This window comes from Erpetoichthys calabaricus, chromosome 7 (assembly GCF_900747795.2).
Source record: "Erpetoichthys calabaricus chromosome 7, fErpCal1.3, whole genome shotgun sequence".
Lineage (NCBI taxonomy): Eukaryota > Metazoa > Chordata > Cladistia > Polypteriformes > Polypteridae > Erpetoichthys > Erpetoichthys calabaricus.
This window is the reverse complement of record NC_041400.2, coordinates 135,775,894-135,795,200: the sequence shown is the minus strand read 5'-3', so window position 1 is coordinate 135,795,200 and position 19,307 is coordinate 135,775,894. Positions and strand designations below refer to the sequence as shown.

General features: G+C 36.9%; 1 protein-coding gene across 10 annotated transcripts in view; it reads left to right on the top strand.

Annotated features, from left to right (window-relative positions):
* The window catches only part of pde4d (phosphodiesterase 4D, cAMP-specific), a 974,428-nt gene that overhangs the window by 950,773 nt on the left and 4,348 nt on the right, over positions 1-19,307 (top strand). For all 10 annotated transcript variants that reach the window (XM_051930173.1, XM_051930172.1, XM_051930174.1 and 7 more), the window contains 7 exons: positions 3,464-3,636; positions 4,076-4,174; positions 6,764-6,928; positions 9,876-9,975; positions 15,553-15,707; positions 15,865-15,987; positions 18,421-18,603. In XM_051930173.1, coding sequence (XP_051786133.1) covers positions 3,464-3,636; positions 4,076-4,174; positions 6,764-6,928; positions 9,876-9,975; positions 15,553-15,707; positions 15,865-15,987; positions 18,421-18,603 — 998 coding nt within the window. The remainder of the gene's footprint in view (positions 1-3,463; positions 3,637-4,075; positions 4,175-6,763; positions 6,929-9,875; positions 9,976-15,552; positions 15,708-15,864; positions 15,988-18,420; positions 18,604-19,307) is intronic.

The following is a 19,307-nucleotide window of genomic DNA, read 5'->3' as shown; positions in this document are numbered from 1 at the left end:
TCTGGTGAATGCTTTAGTTTAACAAATAGTGACATTTTACATGCATTCATGCAGCATGACTAGTGCAGTGGTGTATTCTGTTTGTGGCTTATAAGCATTCCTGCTGCATAGGAACACTTTATTGGTATTCCCTGCCTACAGCAGATCCAGTAAACCTGGATGAGTCACAGTGAGAGAAGGATACCCCAAGCTAAAAGGAGAGGATTCACCGCAGAGACATGAAAATATTCTTGAACTGTGTTCTGTCAAAGTGGGATACTTTAATCATGCATATGTTTCTGTATACATATTTATGTGTGCATATGTAGTATATATACAGGATGTGTATCTCCACTATATTTTTTTACATTTAATAAATGTGTATCCATATCTTTTTCTATCTCTGTGTGTGTATGTATATATATATATATATACACACACTTAAATATATATAAGTATATTTAAAACATATATTGTATAAGCTTATACACAGTTTATATACACACAGACTTATGTTTATACAATATGTTTATGTATATACAGTGTCTGTAATTGTGTGTATGACTTGTGTTTATGATCTTATTACATTTTCTTATATGTGTGTGTTTCTGCTATATACTGTATGTATACACTACATGTAGATACTGCATGTATTAAAAATATATGCAATGTATGACATTTATTTTTCACCTCAAGCTACTTTATTTATTAATCAATAATGTGTTTTTTTTAAACAATAAACATAAGGTCAGTGATTAGATTGTGTTTACTGGCTTTAGGTTAATAGATGTTTTTTGGCACAATGTTGTTATATTTTTAATACTGTATTTAAAACCCAAGGGTCTAATTTTTAAATGGTCTATGAATATCCATCCATTATCCAACCCGCTATATCCTAACTACAGGGTCACAGGGGTCTGTTGGAGCTAATCCCAGCCAACACAGGGCGCAAGGCAGGAAACAAACCCCGGGCACGGTGCCAGCCCACCGCAGGGCGCACACACACACAACAAGCACACACTAGGGACAATTTAGAATCGCCAATGCACCTAACCTGCATGTCTTTGGACTGTGGGAGGAAACCGGAGCACCCGGAGGAAACCCACGCAGACACGGGGAGAACATGCAAACTCCATGCAGGGAGGACCTGGGAAGCAAACCCGGGTCTCCTAATTGCAAGGCAGCAGCACTACCCACTGCGCCACCGTGCCGCCCGTCTATGAATATGTTCTTTATATACGTTCTTTATATATATAAAGAACCACAACAATTATTCTTGAAATAAAAATTATTGTATAAAAGAGACATTTTTATACATAACACATTAATATATACTGGCCTCATTAAATAAGTATTCATTAGAGCACTGTCAAGGTGAAAGAACTCATGCAAGAAAAAAAAATCTTGAGACATATTGCCTTCTGGTGGAGATCATCTGATCACAGAAGTGACAAGTGCAATAAATATCACATGCTACCTTCACAAGTCTGTCCCTGTGAGGAGTTTGAGTTTAAAAGAGGTTTCTTGCCAAGGAAGATTTGACATTTCAAATTATTTTTTTCTAAAAGGCATATCAATCTCTTTAGATATTGTTCTAGCTAATTTCTTAAAGTGTGTCTTAGATAATATCAATAGGAAATGAACATGAAAACAAACTGATGTTAAACACTTTTGTAAATAAGTTAATCTTCTGCATTTTTGAGCCCATGTATAGCTTTATAATGTCATAGGTGCAGTAGTCTGAGCCTGTATTGGCAGAATCAAGTGCAAGGCTGGAGTGGAAATTTGTGGGATGCCAGTTGATCATAGAGTACGCTCACATGCAAATCTCTACTCGCTCATACCACAACACCAGTTAGGTTAACATGCATGTCTACCCGTGTAAGAAAAAAGCTTGCACAGACAACAACCATACATATAAATTCACACCCATGGTGTAGCTGGGAACTTGTACCACTGCCATACATGTTTTTACTTTAAAATAAACACATTTGAATATTGAATTGACTCAAGTACAAAGTTAATAAAATCTGTAGAAACAGCAGGCAGAATGGAGGTTAATGCTGCTGCCTAACAGCTCCAATGTCCTTGGTGTGAATCCAACCTTAGCCTTAGAAAAGTTTAAACAAGTACAAATACAAATTATAAAATAAAGTAACAATCAAAACATCTGAGTGGAGTCTGGACAGTCTTCCAGTGTCTGCGTTGCTTTTACTCTGGCACATTGCTTTCCTTCCAGAATCCCAAAAGCACTCAAATTAGGCTAATACATTTGTCTAAATTGGCCAACATGTGATTGAGACTATTCTGTATCTAAAGACTTGAACCCCATCCAGCTGTTGGTGGCTGCCTTGTGTCCAGTAGAGTTATTGTTCTGGTCCCAACCCCCCAAATTGGATGAAAATAGATTAGTGAAAAAGTCGAAAATGCACCTCACTGAGACATCTAGTTGAACATTGCAATAACTAATTCAAATAACAATTTCTAAAATCTATTTTCCACAATGTAATATTATTACTATTGTACCACTGTGCATTGATCTAGTAATATGGAAGTTTCAGTTTATATAAAACATCATATTGGCACAGATCAACTATTCTGGGTATGAATCTAGTGCCGCCATGTTGTCCGTGTGGAGTTCTCTCTCCACTTTTTCTCCCACACTTTCTGTAATGTGAGGTTAAGTTAATTAACAATTCGAAGCTGGCTAAGCTCAGTGTGGGGGTGTGTGTGCCCTGCACAGGACTGGCATCCTGTTTAAAGCTGTTTTCTGGCTTGTCCAAAGTGCTGCCAGCATAGGCTGCTCCCCACCACCTCCATCTTTGACCCTGAACTGGTTTAAGCAGGTTTGAGAATATTATGTAATAAATCATTATGGCAAATGTTAGACATAAGGTAAATTCATTGGTGATGTAGTTACAGCTCTCAGTCAACTGCCAAGTGGTTCTAGAAAATGAATTGCAGATGCCTGCTAAATGATAAAATGAAACCCCATTTGAATAATGCACCAGAGGGGCACCACTGATACTTTGTGGTACAGAATACATTCTAGGTGCTACAGAGTCATCATCGCTCATGCACATTCAGTTCTTTTTTTGTAAACTTGTTTCATCAAGTACAAAAGAATATAATTTTAAATGTACAAGAATGGAAATAGAAGGAACAATCAGGTACGGGGTTCTTACAAAACAAATCTTGATGAAATGAAAATATCATCCTTGGATGTTCCCCACAGAGACAGAACTGAGGCCTGCCAGTTTAGTCTTTAAAGAATTTACTTAATCCATCGGCTCCTAGGGTGACATCTACCACCTTTCATGTGCCTTATGCCACCCAATACTGAGAGAATGGCAAAGACAAAGCAGTCTACAGTCTGCTTTTGTTATATTAGGACGTCATGAGAGCACAATGTCTGAGAAGGTAGTGAAATGAAGAAAATTCAGTCTGTACCTAATACTAAATATTTTTTATTTTCTCTTCACAGACAAACAGCATGAAGTGGAAATGCCCTCTCCAACACAGAAAGAGAAAGAGAAGAAAAAAAGACCAATGTCCCAAATAAGTGGGGTAAAGAAATTAATGCACAGTTCAAGTTTAACAAATTCAAATATTCCACGATTTGGGGTGAAGACAGAAACAGAAGATTCTTTGGCAAAGGTAAGCTTTTGAGTTAACCCAACTCTGTTTTTTGAAGATATTAAATGTCAGAAGCAGACAAATTCTCCTCCTCCATTCCCCTGCTGCTTTTCCAATTAACAAGTACATTTTAAAAATAACTCCCTTGAAAATCCACCACTCTAATTTTACTCCTGCAATTTGCACGTCTTCTCACTGTAATTCTGTAAAGACTAGGTGACTTGTCAGTAAACTGTATCTGTCATGAGTTGCTTAGCCAGGGGGTTTCACAGCTCAGATTAAAAAAAGAGAACACTGGTTTCTTAAATCATATATGATTAAAACAACCTAGTCTGTTGTTTAACAAATCTTTAAAAGATCCAGACTTCCAAATAATATGAAATATGAGTGGAAAAATACTGTGATTTTTGGAGAGGCATTAACAGTTTAATCTAAGTGTTACTGTTTTTTTTTATTTCAGGAGTTAGAAGATGTTAATAAATGGGGCCTTAATGTATTCAAAGTTTCAGAGTATTCGGGAAATAGGCCATTAACGGTCATTATGTACACCATTTTCCAGGTAAGAAACAATGAAGACCGTATCCTTCTTTGCATTCTGTGTTGTGTAATTTGGAATTGTGTCTAAGACATTAAAGGAGTCAGAATTGCAAAGGACATTTTAGGAGCATCAGCAATCTGAATCAAGTGGTAGTAGTAGTAATGCATTTTTTTCCATTGATAATGCAAATGTTTGTTGTTTTGACAGCAACCAAATAACACAACACTTAACATAATATCTTAACCCCAAGGTTTTTAAGGAAGAATAAGATATATAATGCAATAAGGTCAAAATTTGAAAGTCGCACCTACAGAATTGTTTTTTTTTTTCTATACTGGTCTTGTGCTGCTGCGGTGGGTTGGCACCCTGCCCGGGATTGGTTCCTGCCTTGTGCCCTGTGTTGGCTGGGATTGGCTCCAGCAGACCCCCGTGACCCTGTGTTCGGATTCAGCGGGTTGGAAAATGGATGGATAGATGGATGGTCTTGTGCTGATGATGAAAGATTTTGATAGGGTACACATACACCAAAACAGTTGCACGGAGAAATTAAATAATTCGTTTTACTTAGGAGTTTGGTGTAGCTATGAGCTCACTGCTTCCTAGTGCGCATGTAATTTATTACACATAATAGTGCACACCTTTCAGCATTTTTGAAAATACATTGTGGACATTCGTGTGGGTTGTAGGGTTTATCTACTCATCTGTCCACTTTGATAATGTCAATACATAAATATGCTATTCCATGGATTCTGAAAATAAGTCAAAGCTTGCAAAACACAGCATGCTCTACAGATGTTCTTGCACTAAAGCAGTGCCAAGACAGCTATGGAATATCATATTCATTTTCCAAATGTTCATATTGCAAAATCCAAAGGCCATCACAGGATACACTCCATGGCTGCACCCACTCTTACTCATACTGGGTCAATTTAAAGTTCCCAGACAACCTGGTAACACTCCAGGATAGGGGCTGCTAAGATTTATGTTTTAGTCAGTTACCTCTATGTAACAAAACCTTAACCAACACCAATAAGCACACCTTACAATAGGGACTACCACAAGTCCATCTTTTACTCACTGCTACCTAACAAGAATCTTAAAAGGTTTTGTTTGAGTTATTTAGAGATGGGTATTTAATAGATGTGCTATAGCAAGTCCTTAAATCCCCTATCCTATGGTGAGCTAACAACAAGTGTTTTTGGATGCTGAAGGAAACCAGAGTTTCTGGAGAAGACCACTTACACAACAAAAAAAAAACCAGAAGAAAGTGACCAGGCCAGTATTTGAACCTGGACTCTAGAGCTGTGAGACAGCAACACTAATCACTGGGTCACCATGATATTCATATACAGTAGACTGCTCTTTGTAACTAGTGTGTTAGTTACAGAAGACTTATGAAATTTAGTAGATTAAATAGATTCAGCCAACAAATTATTCAGCAGAAGTGTGTCAACACTACTGGGGCTCCTGTAAAACAATGGCAATACGTCAGCATAATGCCTCACTGTGAATGTGACTGCTGTTTTAATCTTTAGTCAAGTCAGAAGGTTTTCTTTCTTTTTAGTCAATCTGATTTGTATTTTAGAGGGGGTGTGTTGTTTGTCATAATGTAACTATATTGTTTTTTGTCAATTAAGCTTCTGTAAAAAGCCCAACTTCCTCTTGTGGTCAATTACAACTGCTATCGAGTTTGCAAGTATAATAAAGATCAGTCTGTATAAGAAACTAAAGGAAAACTGAAGACTAAGAAAAGTAAAACCAGGAATAAGTGATTAACAAGGAGTCAGAAAAGTACTCACTTAGAATGTCTAGTGTAAAAACAGTTTTTGTAACCTTCACAAAATCTTCATATAGGTCTTTGTGCCCCACCAGTTTATAACATGTGGAGTAGCCCTTCACAGGCCCACATGCATGGATTTTTAACATTACAGTACTAGTTGCCATGATATGAGGAATTTGCTCACATGGATGGAACACGCAATACTACTGAAAAAAATAGAAAGATCTCTTTAATTAATGATTTTTCTGCTTATACATCAAGCCATTGAATGGTCTTTCTGTTTTATTTGGTTGTATTATCATATCACACACTGATACCACCAGATATGACACTTCTCATGCTCCAGTGATTGAAATGTCCTCTTGCTCTATATTTCCTTAGATGCCTCAAAAATAAATGGAGGCAGCCTGGTGTGTATTTAGACCATAGCATCTGTGTAAAAATATCTATCTATCTATCTATCTATCTATCTATCTATCTATCTATCTATCTATCTATCTATCTATCTATCTATCTATCTATCTATCTATCTATCTATCTATCTATCTAAGTGCAGTATTCAGTAACACACATTGCTCAGACATACAGTATCAGTTTGTACCTAAGCAAGTCCAGGTTTATAATAGTAAAGTGAAATTTAACCTATTTATTTAACAAAAAAATGTTTGTCAAATGAATTTACATGTGTCTGCGGAAATACTATACAGTATTTAATAAATAATCTTTTTGATATTAAATATAAAATAACAACCCACTTTAGTAGTAAAATTGATTGTATTTAACCTGGTTTAGTTTAACATAACCCCTTTCATTTTTCTTGTTCATTTCAGGAACGGGATTTATTAAAAACATTCAAAATTCCTCTAGACACATTTATCACTTATCTGATGACATTAGAAGATCATTACCACACAGACGTTGCATATCATAACAATATTCATGCTGCAGATGTTGCTCAATCAACCCATGTGCTGCTGTCCACCCCTGCTCTGGAGGTGAGTATGAAGTATAATGCAAGAAACATAAAGTGTAATCTTAGTAAGAAAAAATCCCAGCAAACAGAGCTCCATTGTAACAGCATACAACTAATTATTTTCTAAATTTCATTAACATGTACATATGAAATTGTGACTCACAGACATTGCTTGCAAGCTGCTCTTTTAACATTGAAAATAAATAAATAAATAGATAAATAAATAAATTAAAGTATCACTTCCTACAGCAAGGAGCTCTTTATGAGTGATACTTCCTTTGACGTCAAGCTTACATTAATAACAGTGTTATATCCTAGAGGTGTTGAGTAAACTTGTCTCAGAGGACAACATTGCAAGTTTAAGAAACCTGCTCAGTCCCTAATGAATAAGAATATCTTCAGCCAAGAACTGCAACATGCATTTTAATTATAGATCAACTGTTAATGATTCCAGACTTTAAATTCAGCTTGGTTTGAGTTTAACCCATAATTCCTCTTGCTACCGTTTGCAATTATCTCGCAGTCAGTAAAGGAAGCAAATGCTAGGAAAATAATCTGTTTTAATAATGATTCCTCTGTCTTAACTAAAAATACATTTGTTTATTATTTAAAGCTTAAGAATAACACTGCAGCTGTCTTAAGGTTTTGTGTTCATTTATTAGAGTTATAATTATGTTATGAAAAATGATTGATTATTATACAAAGGACAAAAAAATTGCCTCTCTGAGAAAAAGAACAGTATCTAGATCTTCATAGTTGTGTCCCAGCTCCTTCAAACTTAAAAAAAAATAATTTTACTAATTATCAAATTAGAGGAGGTCAGATTATCTGGGCATGGTTAAGATTGCTCTTGATTGATACTGCAGTGCAACATCAGTGTCTGATTCAAAGAGCTTTTGACTACATGATAAGATGGCGTACTTACTAAGGAGTAAAACATTGTACAGATCATACTTACGTAGACAGCCTCATTTGCTAAGTTATGAAACTAGAGGTCCAACTGTATTTTTGTTCTTTTTCTATTTAAAATGGTGAATATAAAGTGAACATCAGAAGATCACTGTCTTTTGTTTGCTTTACCAGCAGTTTGTTCTGCTTTTGTTTTTTTTAATGCATAGTTTATTCTGTGTTTAAGTAATACTGTATAACAGAGGGGCGGCACGGTGGCGCAGTGGGTAGCGCTGCTGCCTCGCAGTTGGGAGACCTGGGGACCCGGGTTCACTTCCCGGGTCCTCCCTGCGTGGAGTTTGCATGTTCTCCCCGTGTCTGCGTGGGTTTCCTCCGGGCGCTCCGGTTTCCTCCCACAGTCCAAAGACATGCCGGTTAGGTGGATTGGCGATTCTAAATTGGCCCTAGTGTGTGCTTGATGTGTGGGTGTGTTTGTGTGTGTCCTGCGGTGGGTTGGCACCCTGCCCAGGATTGTTTCCTGCCTTGTGCCCTGTGTTGGTTGGGATTGGCTCCAGCAGACCCCCGTGACCCTGTGTTCGGATTCAGCGGGTTGGACAATGGATGGATGGATGTATAACAGAGTACAATATAATCTAATCATAAAAAAGTGAAATGTCTGAGTGTGACCACCTTTTATCCCCAATATCGGCACATTTCAATGGCTAATTGACTTGTTTTAACTCAGGATACAGTGAATGGTACCCTGCCACATCCCACCTCATTGTTCCCTTATTCAAAGGGAGTAAACATTTTTCTAATCCATTTATTGACGTCTTATGTTGCACCCACGTGCACCGGGAGTTTTTGGAGTTACCACTCTTGACGTCTCTCCATCCCACTTCATTGTGTTTGTGTGAATTTCTAGTTGCCACTTTGAAAGCAATACAAGGTCATTGTTAATTTGTTAGTAAAAGCATATAATAATACACTTACTGTACAGTTTGTGGCAAAATATATAGAAATCTAGATGCATCAATCAAACATAGCATCACTCTGAATAGACGTTGACTACTCCAATGCCATTTCTGGATGATGTGGTTTTTATTTTTTATTTTAAATTATTTAATAAGGTGAAAGGACAGCATTTTATCATAGCTCAGACAATTCAGGTAGCATTGTTTTCTTCAAATTGTCCCACTAGGAGCTACCACTTTGAAGAGCCTTCAACATGAAACTTATATTTCACAGCATGTGTATGTTTATTTTTGAAATAAAGTGTTTTTCCAAAACCATAGTCAGCCTAAGCTACAATGTAAACTTTACCCAAAAGAAAATATAAAATAAAATAGATGGTTCCTTCCTACTGGCTCTTAAAATAGAGAGCATGTTTGTAATAAGTACCATGAGTGTTCTCAAACAACTGCCTTCTGGTCTTTCATAACACACTGTTCACTATGACCAACAGGAACATCCCTCCATAGAGAAAACACACAGATATGCACAATGTTGCCTTTTAGTGTGTCTTCTTGTTGAAAATATGTAGCATGTCACAATATTCAATGTTTTTCACCCCCCTAAAAGACTGTAAAACCGTCAAAAACACTTTTTACCGAGTTTTGTGTTTCACAATTGTGAAATCACTTGTAAAACTAATTTTAGTGTCAGTTTCATGAAACTCATTCATTCCTTGCTAACAAACACTAAAATTGGAATTATAAGACAGGCAAGGGTCCATCAACTAAGCAAGTTTTCTTGTACTGAGCAAGATCAGAAATAATTTTTAAGGAAGTAATGATTTAAGTCAAAAAGTCCCAAACAAGTAATTTTCTGTATTCAGGTGTTGATGCGTATAATTATGGTTACACAGTTTGAAGATCACTATCTCTGATGTGTTTATTGAGTGTTCCAATAGTTACCAGATAATTGTACTGAATGTGAAGGGGGTTCTTACTCTTTACTAAGATACACCTTGAAACACTACAGCCTTTTGTATTCAGATTCACCTTGCCATTTTCTTCTATGTTATTACAGAATCCTCTTGTAGCAAATTTCTTAATTACTGTTTTTGCTTCTCTCTTTAGGCTGTCTTCACCGATTTAGAGATTCTTGCTGCCATTTTTGCCAGTGCTATCCATGATGTAGATCATCCAGGAGTCTCCAACCAGTTTCTTATAAACACAAGTGAGTAGTTTAGACTCATATTAGTCTCTGCAGTGAGCCTACTACATATACTGTATGTTATACAAGATCATTATCTATTATACCTGCATTGTTATCACTCTTTAATTTAGTATTGTTTTTATCAGTATGCTGCTGCTGGAGTATGTGAATTTCCACTTGGGATTAATAAAGTATCTATCTATCTATCTATCTATCTATCTATCTATCTATCTATCTATCTATCTATCTATCTATCTATCTATCTATCTGTCTGTCTGTCTGTCTGTCTGTCTGTCTGTCTGTCTGTCTGTCTGTCGGTCGGTCGGTCGGTCGGTCGGTCGGTCGGTCGGTCGGTCGGTCGGTCGGTCGGTCGGTCCGTCCGTCCGTCCGTCCGTCCGTCTATCTATCTGTCTATATATAATTTGCCCCCTTATTCACCAAACCATTTTCAAATTTTGGATTACAGCCTAACATGGTGTAAGTCATTGACCCATGCAACTAGCCCTAAACTGGACATGAGACAACTTAAAGACACACCCAGATTTTGTCATACTGAGCCAATTTAGAGTTAGCAAATAATTCAAAAAGCATATTTTAAAAAGCAAAGCCCCAGTGAAGACTTTCATGGGTATGGAGAGAATATTAAAATTCTGCACACACAGTGACCAAACCAGGGTTCAAACCTAAGTACCTTTTTCTGTATGTCAGCAGTGCTAATACAATGCTACTTACAGTATATTCTTTAAATCCAAAAACAGAGCAGTAGTAACATTGAGTGTTTTCTTTAATGCTATATTTTGCTTAGTTTGTAAATTTTTATATGATAAATAATATTTAATTCCTGCTTGTTTTAGTCTTATTCCACTGCCTTTCTCCACATGTAACAATATTTTGCTCCTTACATTTTTTAATTAGTAACTGGCTAATTGCATACTTTTAAATCAAATGTTCTTACCCTGTTCTGAATGAATGCCAGTGCTGATGGGTTGTTATTTGTCTAAAATATTTTCTGGATCAAGAGAGATATTTTCTCTTCTTCTGTTCCCCAAATCCCTGTGTGTTTTTTCCCATATGTCAGTTCGGGGGCTGCCCTGTAGTAAACTGCAATTAGATGAGTCATCACTCATGAAACAAAGGAATTCCATCAACAGTTATGGATCATGCAGCAGACAGCTGGTGCGACATGTGAAAGAAATTTAATAAAAGGATACCTCTACAGTATATTCTGTTTGAAGGAAACATATGTGTCATAATGTTTAATAAAAAAAAAAAAAACTCAGGTGGTGATTGGAGCTCTGCAGTACTGAGAGCATTAAACTCACAAGAAATATACACAAAAAAAGTCAGAGCCACCTCTCCCCATCACTGAATTAGATTAGGCTGATTAGGAAGTTGACGGATGGAAAAATCATCTCAGTCATTGCTTGACCTAAAACAGGAAAGAAGAAATGCCTACAGCAGTCACAATTTCAAAATAGCTAAATCAGTTTACTACTATGATACAAATAGTTATAATTTGCTCCTTTGATAATTAAAGTATACACTAGCATTAATTCTTTTTATGGCTAAACAAATGCCTGCTCATGTCATGCCAACATTTGTTCTGTTCTTATACTCTACATACTTATGTCATATTAAATACAGTAGTTGTGACCCAGAGAGTGACACAATAAATTAACAGTTGAATTATATTTTACTTATTTTGTTTGCAAAGGTACTTTAGCAAAAATGCATACAGTGCTTAATAAAAAGTGTTTAATATATGAAAACATAAAATAACCGTACATTCAAAATCTACTTACCTAATGGAGGAAAAGGATAATATTGATCAATCAGTTAATTAATTATCAGTTTTGCCTTTGGCAGTGCTGGAAATTATTTTAAACCAATTAACAACATGCTGCCTCCATGGACACCAAATTGATGCAGATTGAGTGACAGATCGCTGTTTCACTTTCCAACCAGGATGGCAGGAACATGAAGAGAGCTGTACAATTTATTAACAAGATTCATAAATCTGCAAAAGTTTATATTAAACACTTCTACTTTCTGTGTTGTGAATCGGCAAGATGACAGACTTAGTTTTAACAAATAATCCAGACACACTTGCTGCAATAAACAGAAAAAAACTAATAGAGATAGAGCGATAATTTATGCAAATGTGTATATATATGTTTGTGTGCGTGTGTGTGTGTAAATATATATATATATAGACAGAGAAAGAAAATTATATATATATAAATATATGCTGTATATATATATATTTATATATATATATATATAGATAGATACTGTAGATTTAAACAAATAACAAAAACAAACAACACAAAACATACAAGTATATTAGCTTAGTTGAATATTTCCTCTCCAATAGCCCTAACTTATGAACTCTGATCTTTCAGTTTATGTGGTTAAGATGGATAAGTTCTTTACCTAGTTATTAAGTTTCTAATGACACAATGTTGTGTTCATTTACTCCAAGCTAGTCTACACTGTCTTACCTCCCCCCACACAGATCTGCTGTGTGTATATGTGTGAAATGCTGCTTTGCACTTTCATACTGGATTTAGAAAGAAACTTAAAACAGCTAGAATTTATCCTTCACAAGGTTATTTATTACCTCCTTTCCAGTTGCAGTGACATCCATCCATCCATTTTCCAACCCGCTGAATCTGAACACAGGGTCACGGGGGTCTGCTGGAGCCAATCCCAGCCAACACAGGGCACAAGGCAGGAAACAATCCCGGGCAGGGTGCCAACCCACCGCAGGACACACACAAACACACCCACACACCAGGGCCAATGTAGAATCGCCAATCCACCTAACCAGCATGTCTTTGGACTGTGGGAGGAAATCGGAGCGCCCGGAGGAAACCCACACAGACACGGGGAGAACATGCAAACTCCACGCAGGGAGGACCCGGGAAGCAAACCCAGGTCCCCAGGTCTCCCAACTGCGAGGCAGCAGCGCTACCCACTGCGCCACCGTGCCGCCCAGTTGCAGTGACACCAATACCATAATACATTATCTGTCTTTATACTATCTATTAAGTTACAATGAATAGTTCTCAGAATCAATGAACTATCAATGAACTTATGTCTTGATGTAAGCAATGCTTTGTTCCTTTCCTGGTGGGCTTTCTCTTTGTAGCGGCCACACCCTATAGGCATTGTGCCTCTGCTTCTCAACAGAAGTTACAGCCAGGTTGATAGCAGTTAGCTGGTAGAGGAAGCCCAGATTTGGTAGCCTAGGATTTTAAAGGAAGAAGTAGACACCTAGTCAATGGTTTCTTAGGTGCACATAAGCCCTTTCTTTTTGGTTGACTATTGGTGGCCACTTGTTGAATTATGGCTCTTTGTTTGAACAAAGAAGTCCAGAAAGTGGTCCTAAGAGATGACTTTGAGTGTCCCTGGATCTGTAATTGGTCATCTTATCAGTGAAGGTGAGGAGGCTACATACTGAAGAGAGGCCCTGTCATTGAAACTGGTTGGCCTTATTATATTAACAGTGTCTGGCCCTTGCTTTTTAAGCCAGGGACTTGTGTTCTAGGCAGATCAAAATGGATAATATTAGTCTGACCTGCACTAAAAAGCACTTTTTTTGAAATGTGTGAGCAAAACAATAACACCCAGAGAAACTCAAGGAGATAACATGGAAGCAAACATTGCTCGATTATGTTTGCCTCTGTTGTAAGTTGCTTTGGATAAAAGCATTTGCCATGAAAATAAATGTAAATATTTTAACATTTATGCTAGTCACACTAATGTAATATATCATTTACATTGAGTAAAGAAAACTAAAGTAAAATAGCAACAACTTGCTCATGATTAGATATTTGAAACAATGATTGTAGTGAGTGCCAAAACTCAGATTAATTAAAAGAGAAAAGGGATACTTTTTTTTGAACAATTTAATCCAGTGGCAGGTCTGTGGTGGTCCTTACTTGTGCTCAGTGCTCCTTTGTATAATCCTAGATAGGATACCAGCTCGCCGCTGGCCAATAATGCAGACAGTTCAGAGTGTCTAGTTAGCCTGTGCTGCATGCATGTGAGATAAGCCACGAAAATAGAGCATGCAAAGATATCCTGCATAAACACATAGAAATCATGAAAACGACACATAGATGGAGCTCTTAGGTAAAAAGCCTCAACCTTTGTAGCCATCATAAAAAAACAGCTCATGTCTTTCACTATGTAAAACTATTGGTTTAACAGGTAAAATATAACAAGACCAGTATTTTACTGTGTGGAAAGAAACTGAATGTAAAATTTCCTTCTCTAGTTTTGTTAACAGTGGGATTACATAATGTGTTTAAAAATACAAAATCAATAGCTTTGTCATACAAATCATAAAAATGGAGCCAAGATTTATTTTAATTGAAACTCACATCGAGACACATACACACATAAAACAAAGATGGTTAAATTGTGTTTGGTGGTGCCTAAAATGATTTAACCTAAAGTAAAACTTTTGACCTCATCACAATACTTTCCTTCTATATATTTTGCGGCAGTCTGCGTCGCATCTCCACATCGTCTAGCATTTTATATGTTAGTGCATTAGGATATAGTGCTGCGATGGCTGGTCAATTGTGAATATGTAGGAGGGTGTGTCTGTGAAGCTTGGGCGAGTGCTAAGACGGATTACAGGATAGACTGAAAAATAGTGTATGCTCATCTTTTTAATTTAGAGGAGGCATTTGTGTCTCAAAAGAAAAGTGATATCACTAGATGTACCACAGAAATTGAGTTGACCTTCTGATCTTTTAAAGTCCTCCTCTTGTTTAGTTGCCAGTATCTGCATTTCATAATGGACCTTAATTAGCATCCACCATCACAAAAAGAATTCATAAAGGTAACTTAATCACTTTTTTATAAGGCAGCATAAATAAAACATTGTTTATCTTATACAGGGGCAAAGCAAATTAACTGTCAAAGCCTAAAAGATAATATCAGCCTTTCTAGCAATTAGACAAAATGCATACAGCAAGTGACTCCATTCATAGTTCACAAAACAGTGGTTGAAGAAATGACCACAGAGAACAGGCTTGCAAACATTTGTAGTAATGTTGCAGACTTTAACCTTTTAGCCAAGTTTTCCTTGACTGTTTTCTAATTAACAAGAAACCCCAGTAACTATAGAAACTAAGACATTCAGTGCAGGAAAAAAGACAGCTCTGGAGTACATGATGGTGTGAAGCATGAAGCACGAAAACCTTATGGCAGCCATCTTAGAGCTTTCAGAAGCAAATATAAAGAAGAAAAAAAAAATGAAAGCACTGTCCATGTTTGACATTTCTGATATATTTCAGTTATTTGAACTCAGGGATTTGGTCTAACATGTTCTGTAGTGCTAGCAATGATTCAAATAAAACAGAATGGCATGACAAAAAGCAATAGGTCATTTAATCTGTTTTTATCGGATATTAATATTTCTAATATTATTTTTGGTACTTTGTGGTTGTGAGGCTTTGGCTGATTTTATTACATTTTCACTATTAATAATGTTAATGTTTTCTTGTAAACCCTATTGTATTCTGAACCCACAAGAAAATCTTAAATAATGCATTTTCTGAAAAATCTCTCTGCTTCTTTTAGACTCTGAGCTCGCCTTGATGTACAATGACTCATCGGTGTTGGAGAATCATCATCTGGCTGTGGGCTTCAAGCTGCTACAAGAGGAGAACTGTGATATATTCCAGAACCTGACCAAAAAACAGAGACAATCACTGCGGAAGATGGTTATTGACATTGTGAGTGAATCACGTGTAGAAAAACAAATCATTTATCTCAGTTATCGTAAAAATCACAATGGCCATCATTTTATTGTAAATATTTAGTGTTATAAAATGTACAGCTTTATTAAAATGAAAATGACACATTAAATACTTGAATATTTTTTTCCCTTAGGTCCTTGCAACAGACATGTCCAAGCATATGAATTTATTAGCAGACTTAAAAACTATGGTTGAAACCAAAAAAGTTACCAGCTCTGGAGTCCTTCTATTAGACAATTATTCAGACCGAATACAGGTAAACACTTAATATATATTATAGACTGGAACCTTACAAATTATTAGTTGTATTTTTGGGCAATGTATTTGATGAGCCTCGCAGTAAGGAGACCTGGGTTCGGTTCCCAGGTCCTCCCTGCGTGGAGGTTGCGTGTTCTCCCCGTGTCTGCATGGTTTTCCTCCGGGCGCTCTGATTTCCTTCCACAATTCAAAGACATGCTGGTTAGGTGCATTGGTGATCCTAAATTGGCGCTAGTGTGTCCTTTGTGTGTGTGTGTGTGTGTGTGTGTCCTGTGGTGCGTTGGTGCCCTGCCCGGGATTGGTTCCTGCCTTGCACCTTGTGTTGGCTGGGATTGGCTCCAGCAGACCCCTGTGACCCTGTGTTCGGATTCAGAGGGTTGGAAAATGGATGGATGAATGGTATTTGATGATGCCACATTCTCATATATATGCAGAAAAAAAGTAATTAAAGATATTATAACAATAAAAGATATTACAGATTTAATACATATTTGTTGACTGTACTTAATGGGCAAAACTATTTGATGCTGCATTTTCTTCTTATACGTTGCAGAAAAACAAAACAGCTTAAAACATGTTCATGAGGGCTGTGAAATCCAATGCAGAGAGTCACCATCTTCACAACGTAGATTTTAGGCATTGCTACCATGGACTTCAAGTCCTGTATCTCTTGTAGCGCTGGCTCATGTCTTGTATTTTACGCTTCTGGGATAGAATCCAGTCTTATATAAGCATGTACTGGAAGAAGCTGTTTTAGTAATGAATGAATGTAAAACCTACTATAATTATTACTCAAGCTAATCTGGCAATGAAAAATGTCTTGCAGAAATATGACTATGTAGCGCTTTAAGTCTTCTGTGTTTTTATTGGAGCCATCAACACTCTTGTTAACTGTAATGTGAAATGGTGCACCTAACGTAGATTGAATTTTGTTGGACTTCTAGTGTAAACAGATCTATGGAGCAACATTTTGTACAAGATAAAGTGTAGTAGCGCAATAATCTGGAACAGTGTTAGTTTGAAATTACTTTGATATCTAAGACAAAAAAGCAAGGTGTATCCTTAAGGTGATTAAAATATATCATGTTGTAAGCACCCTTGTTAAGGCTGATTCCAAGCCTTCTTACCCAAGGTGTCATCAAGAAATAAAATTCAATGTCTTTCATGCATCATAATCATAGGAAGATATATTTTTTCTTTATGCTTTCAAAGATTCTGTTAATTTTAACATTAACTGGAAGGATTCTAAAAGTATGTTATTTGGTCAGTGGTGTCTAAAGCAGCAGTGAGGAAACAGTGAAAACTTAAGTCCATCTTTTATTCGCTCAATTCAGTAGTTTCTTTTTGGTAAGATACAGTATCCCTAGGTTGTCATTTAGTAAAGATACTACAGTAAGAGACAGTGATAACCTACTTGAAAAACACATAGAATTCTATTCTCAAATGGCTGCTAAATTCACACTCTTTTCCAAAATATATTACATGTATGTATGGATGTATGTATATATGTCTGGATAAATAGACAGACAGACAGACAGACAGACAGACAGACAGACAGACAGACAGACAGACAGACAGACAGACAGACAGACAGATAGATAGATAGATAGATAGATAGATAGATAGATAGATAGATAGATAGATAGATAGATAGATAGATAGATAGATAGATAGATAGATAGATAGATAGATAATGTGGACCACAAGGGGCAATGACACAAGCGCAGGTGCAACACACATTATTTTTCCAAATGGGAACAGCTTCCCCCTGCGTCCCACCTTTACAGCACAGTTCTCCGGTACTCAAAGCACACGTCATCTTCTCCCTTTGCCCTTTTCTCACCACCACTCCTCCTCCACCCGACCTGCTGACTCCTATTTTATAAGTAACCCGGAAGTGTTCCAGGTGCTTGTTGACTTACTTCTGGCGGTGACCCTAGAGCAAGCCAAGTGGGCTGCCCTCTAGTGTTCTGGAGAAGATAATGCCCTGAACACAGTCTCTCCCCCGGTCCTTCCATTAAAGGGCCATCCAGCCCGGTAAGGGTTCTGGGTGGCTGTCATAGTAGATAGATAGATTTTATTTGCTCCCATTTAAAACTTTAAAGGATATTTTTTGTAAAATTTGAAGTATAGTGTGTCAGTTTTTGTAAGTCACCCCAGGTGAAGTTGTCTGCTAAATAATAATAATAAGAAGAACTTATTGACTCCCCTCGTAATGCCTTCTTTGTGGTAATAATAGGACAGGCTTTCCCCTGCATGAATGTTTTTTTTTTCTTAATGGTTACTTATAAAAAACACTATTTCAAGCATAACTAATCTTTTATTGAGTATGTAAACATATGTATGTATTATGTAGTGCTGATCAAAATAGAGAGGTGTAGAGTTAGTTATGTATGTCTAGTTATAACAGTAAATGTTTTCTTATCCATAGGTTCTGCAAAACATGGTTCACTGCGCAGATTTAAGCAATCCTACCAAACCACTCCAGCTGTATCGGCAATGGACAGACCGCATCATGGAAGAATTTTTTAGTCAAGGAGACCGGGAAAGGGAACGGGGGATGGAAATCAGTCCGATGTGTGACAAGCACAATGCATCTGTTGAAAAATCACAGGTAATGGCTGACACTTTAACAAAATGTTGCTGTTGTTATTTTTGTTTGTTAATAATAGATGATATGATCAATTTGAACAGTTTACCAATGTTTCGCTTTCCCAAACTAAAACCATTCCAAATGCTTCTGCTTGCCTCCTGTTCACTCTCAATTCTCTGTCTACACTGTCTCCCTGTTTGGAAGACTTTTTCCGACTCACCTCGTGATTCTAGAAATAACAGACATTAGTGAGGAATTTCAGTGTTTAATGTATGTAATATAAGCCATGGGTCCCCGAGCCATAGAACCCTTTAGAAGCTCCTTGTTACTTTGCACCTCTGTTTACTGGCTGAAATAAAAAAAAAAAACAGGCATGCACCACTTTTCACCATCCCCATGGTACCTCCATTATTTAAATGGCCACTGGCTGCATCCTCTCACCTCTTCCTCCTCTTATCCTTACCAACTACTGCAGAGGTTCTTCTAGCTCTGTTTGTGTCATCACCTTCTTCTGCTGGGACCTTGTCATACTGTAATCTATGTACCCCTATTCATTTTTGCGTAACACTTAATAATATCATGATGTGGAACAAGGAAGGTTACATTTTCTGTACTCATTCACCATTAGCAAGTCAGCCTAATGTAATGGCATTGAACTGACATCTGTAATAAAATGGCAAATTTATAAACCACCACGTTAGCTTCTCCAAATAAATCAAGCTATA